Source organism: Convolutriloba macropyga, chromosome 5 (genome assembly GCF_964194025.1).
Source record: "Convolutriloba macropyga chromosome 5, txConMacr16.3, whole genome shotgun sequence".
NCBI classification, from domain to species: domain Eukaryota; kingdom Metazoa; phylum Xenacoelomorpha; order Acoela; family Convolutidae; genus Convolutriloba; species Convolutriloba macropyga.
In genome coordinates, this window is record NC_134472.1 from 30,151,742 (window position 1) to 30,165,081 (window position 13,340).

At 34.6% G+C, this 13,340-nt stretch overlaps 1 protein-coding gene across 3 annotated transcripts in view; it reads left to right on the forward strand.

Annotated features, from left to right (window-relative positions):
- Nucleotides 1-8,101: 8,101 nt before the first annotated feature.
- LOC142339311 (uncharacterized) overlaps nucleotides 8,102-13,340 on the forward strand; it is a 115,546-nt gene continuing 110,307 nt past the window's right edge. For all 3 annotated transcript variants that reach the window (XM_075389253.1, XM_075389256.1, XM_075389255.1), the window contains exons 1-2: nucleotides 8,102-8,305; nucleotides 8,676-8,925. In XM_075389253.1, the coding sequence (XP_075245368.1) occupies nucleotides 8,184-8,305; nucleotides 8,676-8,925 (372 nt within the window). In that variant the 5' untranslated portion in view covers nucleotides 8,102-8,183. The remainder of the gene's footprint in view (nucleotides 8,306-8,675; nucleotides 8,926-13,340) is intronic.

Consider the following 13,340-nt stretch of genomic DNA (forward strand, 5'->3'; position numbering starts at 1 on the left):
ATTGTAGACAGGGCTAAGACTCAGCGGAATGCTGAGAAAGATGGAGAATAGATTAGTGTTCAGCGCATTTATTGTTAAGTTTGAGAATTTCATTCGCTTTCGGTTGTTGACTCTTGAATATTTTCCTGTTCACTTTAAAATCATTTTGTTTTTAATAGCCGCACAGCGATAGCTATTATTGGCCTTCTCTTGGTTTTTACGACTCGAAGAGGAGTATTGGTTTTCTTAAGTTTTTTTAACCGGAAGTACTATTCGTTCAAACGCTGTTTTGACCCTAAAAGAGAAAGTGAGAAAAATTGCCTTGTGAACTAATTTTTTCTGAGCGAGAGTTTTTTGATCATGTGCTTCGAATGGCACATATAGAGAACCGTTGTTAGCCGTTTTTCTTCTAAGTGGCCCAGTTTTTTTTGCTTTTAATTTAGTTTTTTGTAGAAATGATTCAGTGTTGAAGAGCCTGAAAGTGCGTTTCAATTTCTAAAGTGGCACATATTTTTTTAGTTAATTTTTGGCTTTTTTCTATCAATTTATTTTTGGATCCTCAGCCGTCTTCATGTCAGACATAAGTTAATATGGCAACTTTCTTTTGATAATTCATATACTCCAGGCCTCTTTCTACATCGATGTTTTTTGTGTTTTATACAATTGTACATATGCTAATCCAATTTTAGTAGTTTTATCCAATTTTTCTCAGTTTTATGTCTGTATTTTAGTTTTGATTACTAAAAATGGTCTTTTTGTGCAATATGAGAGACTTTATTGTTTCAATAGAAATTCAATCATTTTTTTAGCGTTAAGTTTTTGAAAAACAGTTAAATGCAGTCCTTTTCATAAATTTTTTAACATTTTTTTTTGCAAAATGTTTTGTATGTTAGAATTCCGCTTTTTCTTTTTTGTTTTGTTCAGAAGGATAGATCTTTGTCTCAGATGACCTGTTGTCTTTTCTATGTATCGAATGCTGAACAATGAATTATATTCGTTTTTCTTGATTTTTTTGAATGTTTTTTATTTTTCAAAAATCAAGAATTAGTCTTTGTTACGGTGTTCCTTACCTTGAGTACACATTCTTAACATTCTAGTTTGTATCATTCGAGCATTGCCGTGGCACCTACATTTATATTGGTTATATTGATTTTTTTCAGTTATTTAAAATTTGAATGAATTTCAGCTTTTTCTTAGATTTTCGTCATTTCTTTGGTTTGCAATTAATTTCATTCTACATAAGGCAGTTTTGAAACTTTTCTAGAAGGCCATTTCCAAAATTTCAGCTGATTGCCACGTATTGTATTTTTCTTCCGGCCTTGATATTGTCTTTAAACGATTATTTGCTTTTGCATATTATTCTGTTGCTTATATCTTCTCTATTTTAATTTTTGAATTAGTATGAAATCATGTTGCAAGCATATATACAACAAGGAAGAAGTATATGTTGTTTTTGTTTTAATTTCAGTGATAAGAAACCTTTTTTGCTGTGGTTTCTGATTCTTAAATTTGAGCATTCTTTTTTGAAGAATTTAACCTAGTTTCTAAGTTAATTTTATTATCTACCGTTCTTTCGCGATCTTTGAGTTTAAAATTATGAATTATTAGAGGACAATTGATAATCTTATCAGCTTTTTCAGCCTATCAGTAGATTGACCATCCTAATTAATTCGAAATTTTTAAGGCTACCAAACGTTTTCAATGATATAAAATTTTGCTGCGTTTCGCTTCTCTTGGTGATAGTGGTTTAAATTTCACCAATTTTTAGATCAGACCTGGGGAGGTATTGAGTTAATGGTTTAATAAAAAATGTAATGGCTTCAGCAGGGTTTACGGTTTTTTCGTGAAGGTTTGACCCTTCGAGGTGATTCCGAAAATTTTTCGGCTGATTTTTTCATTTCGTCGCGATTTTTGTTACGACCATTTGACGTCACAACCACTTAAAATCTGCTTTTTGTTCATTTGTTCATGCAAATTTAACTGAAGAGCGTATGTGACGTCATTTTTCGCTCTTAGTGGAGTGAGTTTTTTGTTCATTTGCGTGATTAACTTTTTGGTCCCACTTGACTTACTCACTCACAAAAATGACTTCCTCACGACGAAGCTATTGCGGCTAGTTTCTGGCAATCTGCCAGCTATGTTGTTTGTCAATTTTTGGGATAATTAATTATCAGTTTGATACACGTCAAGTTTGGTTCACCATGTATCGAATGGGCTAATTTTTCTGAGTTGGGTATGTTTTTATTCCATCCTGTGTTACCGTATGCTCCATGAATAATTTTTTAGGAGCTTCGAAAAGATTTTTGTGCTGCCGTTCATTGATGTTTTTTGAGGTTTTCTTTTTCATCTATTATTTTGCTCACTTTGAAAGCTAGGAGGACCTATTGAAGTCAAGGCATAAGGAAAAGGACAGGAACCAAAATAGCAGTTTTGAAAATCCCCAAATTTTCCAACCTTTTAGCCATTTCCCGCCAAATTGCTTACACTGTTTTTTAAAGTACCTCAATGCCCAAGTTTGAGCTGTTTTTCTCGATAGGTTCTTTGAAAAGACTTAAATAATGCAAACTTTTGGTGCAAAAAAGACCGTCACTGTAATCATGGAAAAAGGGACGTCCAGAATAACCGAATACTTGAAATTTTTGATAGTTCAGCACCCAAAGATTACTTAAAGACTTTTGGAAAATGGGAGTCAGTTGATCACAGCAGCAATCGATCAGACCGCAATCAATCAGTCAGCAAAAATTCCAATCAATCAGAGTCCTAGAGATGCAAGTTTCTGTTTTTTTTCTACTTTCAAAATAGATCAAAACAACTCGATTTCCTGTGATTGCGGGAGCATTTCGAAGCTAAAATTAAATCTTTTCCTGACTTTTTGTTTGTTTCGATGAACTTCAAGAAAGATGCAATTTGTTGACAGTAATTTTTGTGCATTATTTAATTATTATGAATTAGGTTATTCTGAGTTAATTGGTTCTGAAGAGTTTTGAAATTTGATTTGCTCATTCTTGCTCATAATTTGCTAACAATTTAGAGGTAAAAAAATTGCAGTTTTGGAAACTATTGCCGAAACATCTTTCTAGCAAATTACCTACCTCTTTTTTTACCTATTCCACTGTTTGCAAAAGTCTTTTCTGGATAAATTCTTCAAATATATATTTTTGCTTTCATTAGAAGTAGATATTAGATATGGTTTTTTAAAATTATATTTATTGCTTGATTTTTTTAAATATCACATAGAATTTTTCGTTACGATCATTTGCCAATGCTAGGGAATCTACTTGCTATCTTTTTTGTTCTGGAATTGAAACAAAGTTGATGCCCATTCTATTTAAAATAAAACATGACGTTCTCTTTTAACATAACCTTTTATTTAGTTGAGAAAATTTTTAATTGCTCTCAATTAAAGTTTGCAGCGATTTTTTTAGTCATGGGGTGTCTTTGTGTGATTTTTCGCTTGAGTGGCTTTTCGTCTGACCATTGTGACTTTGCGTCCTCAAAATGGGATGAAGAGGTAACACCCAGATGGCACTAGGCTATAGCGACTTTCGTTTCGGTAGATTAAATGTATGCAATTTGCAGAAACTTTTGGAGGCTTAAATTTATGGTGTGAATGACGGCTTTTACATTTTGACCCCTTCACTTCAGCCCTTCCCCCAAATCAGCCCCCTATGATTTTTTTTTATTTCGTCGCAATTTTTGTTACGACCATTTGACGTCACAACCACTTCAAATCTGCTTTTTGTTCATTTGTTCATGCAAATTTAACTGAAGTGCGTGTGTGACGTAGATGTAAGATATGGTTTTTTAAAATATATTTTTTGCTTGATTTTTTTAAATATCACAGAATTTTCGTTACGATCATTTGCCAATGCTAGCGAATCTACTTGCTGTTTTTTCTTCTGGAATTGAAACAAAGTTGATGCCCATTCTAATTAAAATAAAACATGACGTTCTCTTTTAACATAACCTTTTATTTAGTTGAGAAAATTTTTAATTGCTCTCAATTAAAGTTTGCAGCGATTTTTCTAGTCATGGGGTGTCTTATTTGATTTTTCGCTTAAGTGGCTTTTCGTCTGACCATTGTGACTTTGCGTCCTCAAAATGGGATGAAGAGGGAACACCCAGATGGCACTAGGCTATAGCGACTTTCGTTTCGGTAGATTAAATGTATGCGATTCACATAAACTTTTGAAGGCTTAAATTTATGGTGTGAATGACGGCTTTTACATTGTGGCCCCTTCACTTCAGCCCTTCCCCCAAATCAGCCCCCTATGATTTTTTTTCGTCGCGATTTTTACGACCATTTGCCGTCACAACCACTTCAAATCTGCTTTTTGTTCATGCAAATTTAACTGAAGTGCGTGTGTGACGTAGATGTAAGATATTTTTTTAATTATATTTTTTGCTTGATTTTTTTAAATATCACATAGAATTTTCGTTACGATCATTTGCCAATGCTAGCGAATCTACTTGCTATGTTTTTTCTTCTGGAATTGAAACAAAGTTGATGCCCATTCTATTTAAAATAAAACATGACGTTCTCTTTTAACATAACCTTTTATTTAGTTGAGAAAATTTTTAATTGCTCTCAATTAAAGTTTGCAGCGATTTTTCTAGTCATGGGGTGTCTTATTTGATTTTTCGCTTAAGTGGCTTTTCGTCTGACCATTGTGACTTTGCGTCCTCAAAATGGGATGAAGAGGGAACACCCAGATGGCACTAGGCTATAGCGACTTTCGTTTCGGTAGATTAAATGTATGCGATTCACATAAACTTTTGAAGGCTTAAATTTATGGTGTGAATGACGGCTTTTACATTGTGGCCCCTTCACTTCAGCCCTTCCCCCAAATCAGCCCCCTATGATTTTTTTTTATTTCGTCGCGATTTTTACGACCATTTGACGTCACAACCACTTCAAATCTGCTTTTTGTTCATTTGTTCATGCAAATTTAACTGAAGCGCGTGTGTGACGTAGATGTAAGATATTTTTTTTAATTATATTTTTTGCTTGATTTTTTTAAATATCACATAGAATTTTCGTTACGATCATTTGCCAATGCTAGCGAATCTACTTGCTATGTTTTTTCTTCTGGAATTGAAACAAAGTTGATGCCCATTCTATTTAAAATAAAACATGACGTTCTCTTTTAACATAACCTTTTATTTAGTTGAGAAAATTTTTAATTGCTCTCAATTAAAGTTTGCAGCGATTTTTCTAGTCATGGGGTGTCTTATTTGATTTTTCGCTTGAGTGGCTTTTCGTCTGACCATTGTGACTTTGCGTCCTCAAAATGGGATGAAGAGGTTACACCCAGATGGCACTAGGCTATAGCGACTTTCGTTTCGGTAGATTAAATGTATGCGATTCACATAAACTTTTGAAGGCTTAAATTTATGGTGTGAATGACGGCTTTTACATTGTGGCCCCTTCACTTCAGCCCTTCCCCCAAATCAGCCCCCTATGATTTTTTTTCGTCGCGATTTTTACGACCATTTGCCGTCACAACCACATCAAATCTGCTTTTTGTTCATGCAAATTTAACTGAAGTGCGTGTGTGACGTAGATGTAAGATATTTTTTTAATTATATTTTTTGCTTGATTTTTTTAAATATCACATAGAATTTTTGTTACGATCATTTGCCAATGCTAGCGAATCTACTTGCTATGTTTTTTCTTCTGGAATTGAAACAAAGTTGATGCCCATTCTATTTAAAATAAAACATGACCTTCTCTTTTAACATAACCTTTTATTTAGTTGAGAAAATTTTTAATTGCTCTCAATTAAAGTTTGCAGCGATTTTTCTAGTCATGGGGTGTCTTATTTGATTTTTCGCTTGAGTGGCTTTTCGTCTGACCATTGTGACTTTGCGTCCTCAAAATGGGATGAAGAGGTAACACCCAGATGGCACTAGGCTATAGCGACTTTCGTTTCGGTAGATTAAATGTATGCGATTCACATAAACTTTTGAAGGCTTAAATTTATGGTGTGAATGACGGCTTTTACATTGTGGCCCCTTCACTTCAGCCCTTCCCCCAAATCAGCCCCCTATGATTTTTTTTATTTCGTCGCGATTTTTACGACCATTTGACGTCACAACCACTTCAAATCTGCTTTTTGTTCATTTGTTCATGCAAAATTAACTGAAGTGCGTGTGTGACGTAGATGTAAGATATATTTTTTTAAATTATATTTTTTGCTTGATTTTTTTAAATATCACATAGAATTTTCGTTACGATCATTTGCCAATGCTAGCGAATCTACTTGCTATGTTTTTTCTTCTGGAATTGAAACAAAGTTGATGCCCATTCTATTTAAAATAAAACATGACGTTCTCTTTTAACATAACCTTTTATTTAGTTGAAAATTTTTAATTGCTCTCAATTAAAGTTTGCAGCGATTTTTCTAGTCATGGGGTGTCTTATTTGATTTTTCGCTTGAGTGGCTTTTCGTCTGACCATTGTGACTTTGCGTCCTCAAAATGGGATGAAGCGGTAACACCCAGATGGCACTAGGCTATAGCGACTTTCGTTTCGGTAGATTAAATGTATGCGATTCACATAAACTTTTGAAGGCTTAAATTTATGGTGTGAATGACGGCTTTTACATTGTGGCCCCTTCACTTCAGCCCTTCCCCCAAATCAGCCCCCTATGATTTTTTTTTATTTCGTCGCGATTTTTACGACCATTTGACGTCACAACCACTTCAAATCTGCTTTTTGTTCATTTGTTTATGCAAATTTAACTGAAGTGCGTGTGTGACGTAGATGTAAGATATATTTTTTTAAATTATATTTTTTGCTTGATTTTTTTAAATATCACATAGAATTTTCGTTACGATCATTTGCCAATGCTAGCGAATCTACTTGCTATGTTTTTTCTTCTGGAATTGAAACAAAGTTGATGCCCATTCTATTTAAAATAAAACATGACGTTCTCTTTTAACATAACCTTTTATTTAGTTGAAAATTTTTAATTGCTCTCAATTAAAGTTTGCAGCGATTTTTCTAGTCATGGGGTGTCTTATTTGATTTTTCGCTTGAGTGGCTTTTCGTCTGACCATTGTGACTTTGCGTCCTCAAAATGGGATGAAGAGGTAACACCCAGATGGCACTAGGCTATAGCGACTTTCGTTTCGGTAGATTAAATGTATGCGATTCACATAAACTTTTGAAGGCTTAAATTTATGGTGTGAATGACGGCTTTTACATTGTGGCCCCTTCACTTCAGCCCTTCCCATAAATCAGCCCCTACCCTCAAATTATCCCACACCTCACCCCCTCCACGTCCCTTCAATTAAGCTCAAATTAGCCTCCCTTGCTAATCGTAGTTAGCTGCTGACGAAGCCAACCGCTCGCCAGGCGTTTGAGAGCAATTCACCCGAATTTTTTCAGTAGTTTATTTTTTAACCTTCCTTTCCAGGTTAAGGAATAGCATAATAGTTGTTATTAATTTTCACATTTTTCAATTCCATTACTTTTTAGTTGCTCTTGCAAAAAAAATTGAGGCAATTATTGTAAACTTGTGCGTCTTTTTGATGCAAAATTTTTGCTTGACAGTTTTTGCGCTTTTCTAATTTTTCTTGGACTTTTCCTGTGACTTTTTCACGCTTGAGTGATTTCAGTTGCTCTCACTACGAAGCAAAGTTTGCTGCTAAAATAAAAGCAGTTTTAAGATAGGAAATTACAGGTGTTTGATCGCTGGTTAAATAAGCCGAGTGGTTAATGGGGTGCTAATCTCTACTCGTAGGAGTTTTTTGAACAAAAATTTACTTAAGCTACACCCCCTGAATTAAATTGCCCCGCCTGTCGTTCGAGTATTTTGCGACATTGGTCGGTTTATGGTTACGGCTGGAAGAGGAATATTGTTTTTTTGATTAAGTACTGGGACGGTGAGGGATTTCGCTCATTGAATTTAAGGTGGAGAATTGTCTCTGAGAATATTATGAATAATACCTGCTAGTTGTTGAGGAAGTTGTCTGATTTTCTTATGGCTATTTCTTCATGAAGTTAACCGAAACAGTTGGAGATCTCTTCAGAAACGTATTGAGCAATTATTTTTATTGAGCAATGTATTTAAGATATTGCATGAACGTTAAAACGCTGCCACTCTTGAGGCAGAAAGCTCAACGCATTTTATTTCAGGTCCAGATATGCTTATTGTTATATAATGTGGCCTTTATATTGCTGAAGTTGGAACGTCACAATGTCGGATGATGATGACCTTGATCTGTTGTTATTGGAGACTGGGGGTTCGCCTGCCGTAGAAAATGGCTTCCCTAAGATTCCAATGAAGCATGGATTGGTTCTCAATGTCGGACCTCACAGGTAACGTCCCTGTGACTAAGTTCATTCAACTTATTTTTCAATGTTCTCGAACCTTTTTCTTGAATGCAACGTTTTTTTGACCGATTTGTCTTGAGTGACATACGACTTCTCGCATTTGAATAATCTAATTTGCTGTCTTTCATAGTCTAAACTGCTGAAATAATTGCAAGCTATTAGCCCAAGAAAATGTAAAGTGCGCTAGATGTTCAATCGCTCAATTGAAAGGAATTAAATAGTCAAAAATTGCCTCTGATACTATTCCCGTTGCTTGGCTCTTGGCCATTAAACTAAATTTCGCATCTAAAGAGAATATGAGTAAGCGCTGCCTCAAAGTTGCATCGTAAATTAAGAAGGTATAGCCATGTTTTAGGCAACAATGGTACGGGGGTGTCAGTGGAAGCAACAATAATGACGTCTCGACCAATTCTGGACCAGAGACAGCCTTCTCTCCCTCCTCGGGTGCCGACGGAGAAATTGTGCCGGGGGCTGATGGTAGGAGAGGTAATGAGCAGGAGGTAGATGGATGTACCCAGTCACCCACGGTTTCGTCGAATCCCCATGCCTCCTCTTCTAGCAGTGGTCACCATCTCTACATAAATGCTTCTGAAGATGCAATGAAGGTTAAGTTAACTACGCTTGTAAAATGTTTTCCATTGTGTTAGAGTGAATCACACGATATAAGTACTTATAGTTTATTATTAGCCACAAAGCGATAGCTGGAGCTATAATTGCTTTCCTCTGGTTTTAACAATTCAAAAAAATGTTCTTTGGGGAGATGTCTGGAAAAGGAGTATTGGTGGAGCGTCTTTTTTATCGCAATTTTGTTTGTGTATTTAAATTAGGAATTAAAATGCTTAAAGCAAAGCGTTTAGGTTGAATTGCTGAAGAAATTCGGAGAGCAAAGAGAAGGAAGACTGGTTTTCCGTACATGTCACATTTTTTAATAGCCACAAAGCGATAACGGCTTTTATTGGGGACATCATGGTTTTTTACAATTCAAAGAATTTGAATTGTATTGAGTCGCTATCTTTTTTATGACTCGAAGAGGAGTATTGGAGAAGTCGTTTTTAATAGCCGCACAGCGATAGCTGGGGGCTATTATTTGCCTTCTCTTGGTTTTTTTATTTCGTCGTCACGATTTTTGTTACGACCATATGACGGCACAATCACCTCAAATCTGCTTTTTGTTCATTAGTTCATGCAATTTCAACTGAAATGCGTGTGTGACGTCATTTTTTGCTCTTAGTGGAGCGAGTTTTTTTTATTCGCGTGGTTAAATTTGTGGTCACACTTGACTTAGCTCACTCTCAAAAATGACTTCCTCACTTTGAAATTGACTTTTATTTACTTTAATTCAAAGAGATAAGGTCAAATGGGTGTGTGTCACTCTAAATGAATGTTATTTGAGAGCATCTAATAGAGGCAGAAAAAACTGTTTTTTTTTCGAGACTGCAGATCTACGAAGCTATTGCGGCTATTTTCTGGCAATCTGCCAGCTATGTTTAATCAATTTTATTGGAGTGAATTTTGAAGCGAGAATTGGAACACGTGAAAAAATTTGGAGTCATTTTGTTGCTGAACAAAATGAAGAGTGGAGAAAAGAGTGATTTTTTGTTTATATCGCTGTTTTTTAGAGAGCGAGTAATTGAGGTGTGAAAAAAAAAATTCTGTAAGCGAGCGAAAGCACTTGTTCACGTTCGGCATTTTAAAGCAGTTTTTTTTCATTTTTTGTTCAGATGTTTTGTTATGATTGTTTAATTTTAGGCTTGTTTTGGTAGTTGTTTGAAGGTTTTTGGAAATACATAAGAATTTTATTCTAATTCGGACTAATTTTGAGGTTTTTCATGTATTTTGCTGATTTTCGGGCTTATTTTTGCAACTTTTTGACGATTGTTTCGCTGGCTCAAATGGGTATTGAAAAGACCCCTTCTACTTGAGCAAATTTTAGACAGCAATTGGGTACAGTTTTGTGGATATGAATCATATTTTGATGAGAAATATGACAAAAAATTGCGATAAGGGGAACTATTTTTATTTGTTTTCGCAATTTTTCGTTTTCTGTTTTTTAGACAAGTTTCTTAGCCTATTATGACTTGCCTATTGTTTTGCGAGCAAAACTGGATACCCTATTGGCTGAAAGAAATTTTTCTTTGGATTTCTTTGCTTTTGTAATATTAAAAAATTTGTTTAACTTTTTCCAGTTTTTTAGTGCAAGTTTTTAAGTGCTTTTTTTCATAGTTTGGCCTCTCAAGTATTTAAAAAAAATCACATAAGTGGTTTTAGTAAGTGCTTGTTGTTTTTTACGAAGTGCTTGTTGTTTTTTACGAAATTTTTATGAAGTAAATTAGGCATAGATAGTTATTTCGGGACCTCAATTTATAACCAAATTTGATCAGATTTTTATCATATTTTAACAGATTTGATTTTATTGTTACTTTTTTGCTTTATGCTTTTGTTTAGTGGAGGCACGTTTTGTCTGATGAGTAGTTGGATGGCGGTTAAGTGGATTTCCACTTCGATTCGTTTCCGGAATTCTTCTGGCTGTTTTTTTTTTAAGATCTGTGAATTTTGATGATTTTTGAAGTCAAATTGAGTAGTGATTTTGGTAACGCCGAAACAGGAAGTGGAGCGAAAAAGCGAGTGGTTTTGCGGCGTACAATTTTTTCGCGGTAATTTTGAAGTAGAGTGAGAAAACGGTGTTTGAACAAAATTCGCTTTCTCGCTAGTGGTTTGTTCACATGCTGCAATTTAGCTTTGATTTTTACTGTTTTTTCGATTTTTTGAATTGGATTTTCTCCTCAATAGTTTCCCAATCCATTCATCGTTCATTCTTTGCCTAATTTTTTGTTTAAACCAAATTTCAATTTATCGTTTTTGCTCTTTTGTTCACGTGCGGCTTTTTGAATTACCTCACTCAAAAAGACGACCTTGGAACTCGCTTAATGAACTTTAAATTTTATGAACTTTTACTAGTTAAAGGTCAGTAGTGTGCATCTTAGTAGTGCCAAACGTATGTGCCGTAATTCTTGAGTATTAGAGTCTTGAGTTTTTGATTTCAAATATTAATTTTGAAAAAGCTCTAAGGTTTTTTTTCCTTATAGAGCGTGTGTGTCTCATGACAGTCTGAATCTAACCAAAAAAGGCTAGTGGTCAATTAAACGACTGGTGGTCAATCTGTCTCTTATTTCTTTAGTTGTTTCAATTCATACAAGGCCACATGCGTCTATAGCGGATATTTTCCGGCAATCTGTCGGCTATCTTCAGAGGAAACGAGAAAAGTAGGTGTAGAAAATATTGCAATGTGAGCGGACTTTTTGACCACGAGAGGAATTTTCAAAGCAGTTTTTTAGTAAAACGCAAGTTAACGGTCTACACTAGAAATAGTGTGATTGGAAGCTTTTTTGACCATCTGAGGCAAATATTTCTACAAGGTGTTGGTTGGGCGAATGCTCGAGCAGAAGAACAAATATTTTTTTTAGGTAATGGCTGTAAAGTAGCATTTTGTAAATATTTTCTAGAATTTTGCAGATTTTGTTTTTTCGTTTCTGTAGTTTCCTATCCCTTCCTCGGTGTTCTCTTTGAACTCAATTTCTGTAGTAGTTTAAAGAGTGAAATTAACAGTTTCGTATGGTTCTCTTTTTTCTAATTTGCGTCGTATCCGAAATTCTTGCGACTTTTTTTTGATAAATGAGCAAGTACTTGAAGTGAAGAAATTGATCGCTTTTGGCTATTTCAAGATATTTTTTGTCTCAAAGTTTATTGTAGACTAGAGTAATAATATTCGGGCTGTTTAATTAAGTTAAAGGTTTCTGGTAAATAAATGAATTTTATGCTAATCTAAAGGATTTCAACTGTTTTTTTTTTCGTTTTTCAGATTATTTTAGCCCATTGCATTGTTTTGCCTTTATTAATAAACGAGTTTTTTTAACATAATGGAGGTCTTTTGGTGCAAAGCACTTTTTCTACTAAATTTGACAAACCATTGAGAATTTAATTGTTTTTTTTGTTCTTAGTTCTTTTTTCAAAAAGACCTTGTGGGCTTAATAATACTTTGAATTTCTGGAGCTGTTTTATTGTGTTTATTGCTTTTTTCGTTTGTTTGTGTACTTTGTCGAAAAGTAATAAAATTTACTGTTTATATGTTAATTATGTGTTTGTTCAATTTTTAATAGCCGCACAGCGATAGCTGGCGCTATTATTGGCCTTCTCCTTGTTTTTTTTATTTGGTCGTCAATATTTTTGTTACAACCATATGACGTCACAATCACTTCAAATCTGCTTTTTGTTCATTCGTTCATGCAATTTCAACTGAATTGCGTGCGTGACGTCATTTTTCACTCTTATTGGAGCGAGTATTTTTGTCCAATCGCGTTATTAAGGTTTTGATCCCGAGCTAAAATTGACTTCTTTGCTTTAAATCAATGAGATATGGTCAAATGAGTGTGTGTCACTCTAATTGAAGGGTATTTTAGGGCAGCTAATAGAATCAGCAGTATGTAAAATAGATTCGGAATCAAAATTTGACATCTCAGGATTTAATAAAAAGTTATGTTTTTGCTGCAGATCTACAAAGCTCCTGCGGCTTTTTTCTTGCAATCTGTCAGCTGTGTTTTTATTGGACCTAAGATTGTTTTCTTTTGCTACTTCGATGCGATGTGCCTGTTGATACTAGTTTTTCAGGTGGTTTTTTATGTAAAGAGGAATTTGAGTCGTTTCCAGAATTTTTCCGGCTACCTCTTTTAAATCAGTTTTAATGGATCGAATTTTGGAGCAGAAATTGACATGTGTGGAAAAATTTGGAGTGGTTTGATTATGGAATAAAATTGGAGGGATCAGCAAAAAGAGTTGGTTTCGGCCATACCGATGTTTTCGGGAGAGCGAGAAATAGGAATGAAAGAATTTTTAAGCGAGCAAAAAAGTTTTTGTTCACACGCTGTTTTCAAGCGGTTTATCTGTTATTGGTCTTAATAAGTTCTTTTTTTAATAAAAAGTTTGAATAGACTATACTATATTGTTAACCTCAGATCGTTTTGGC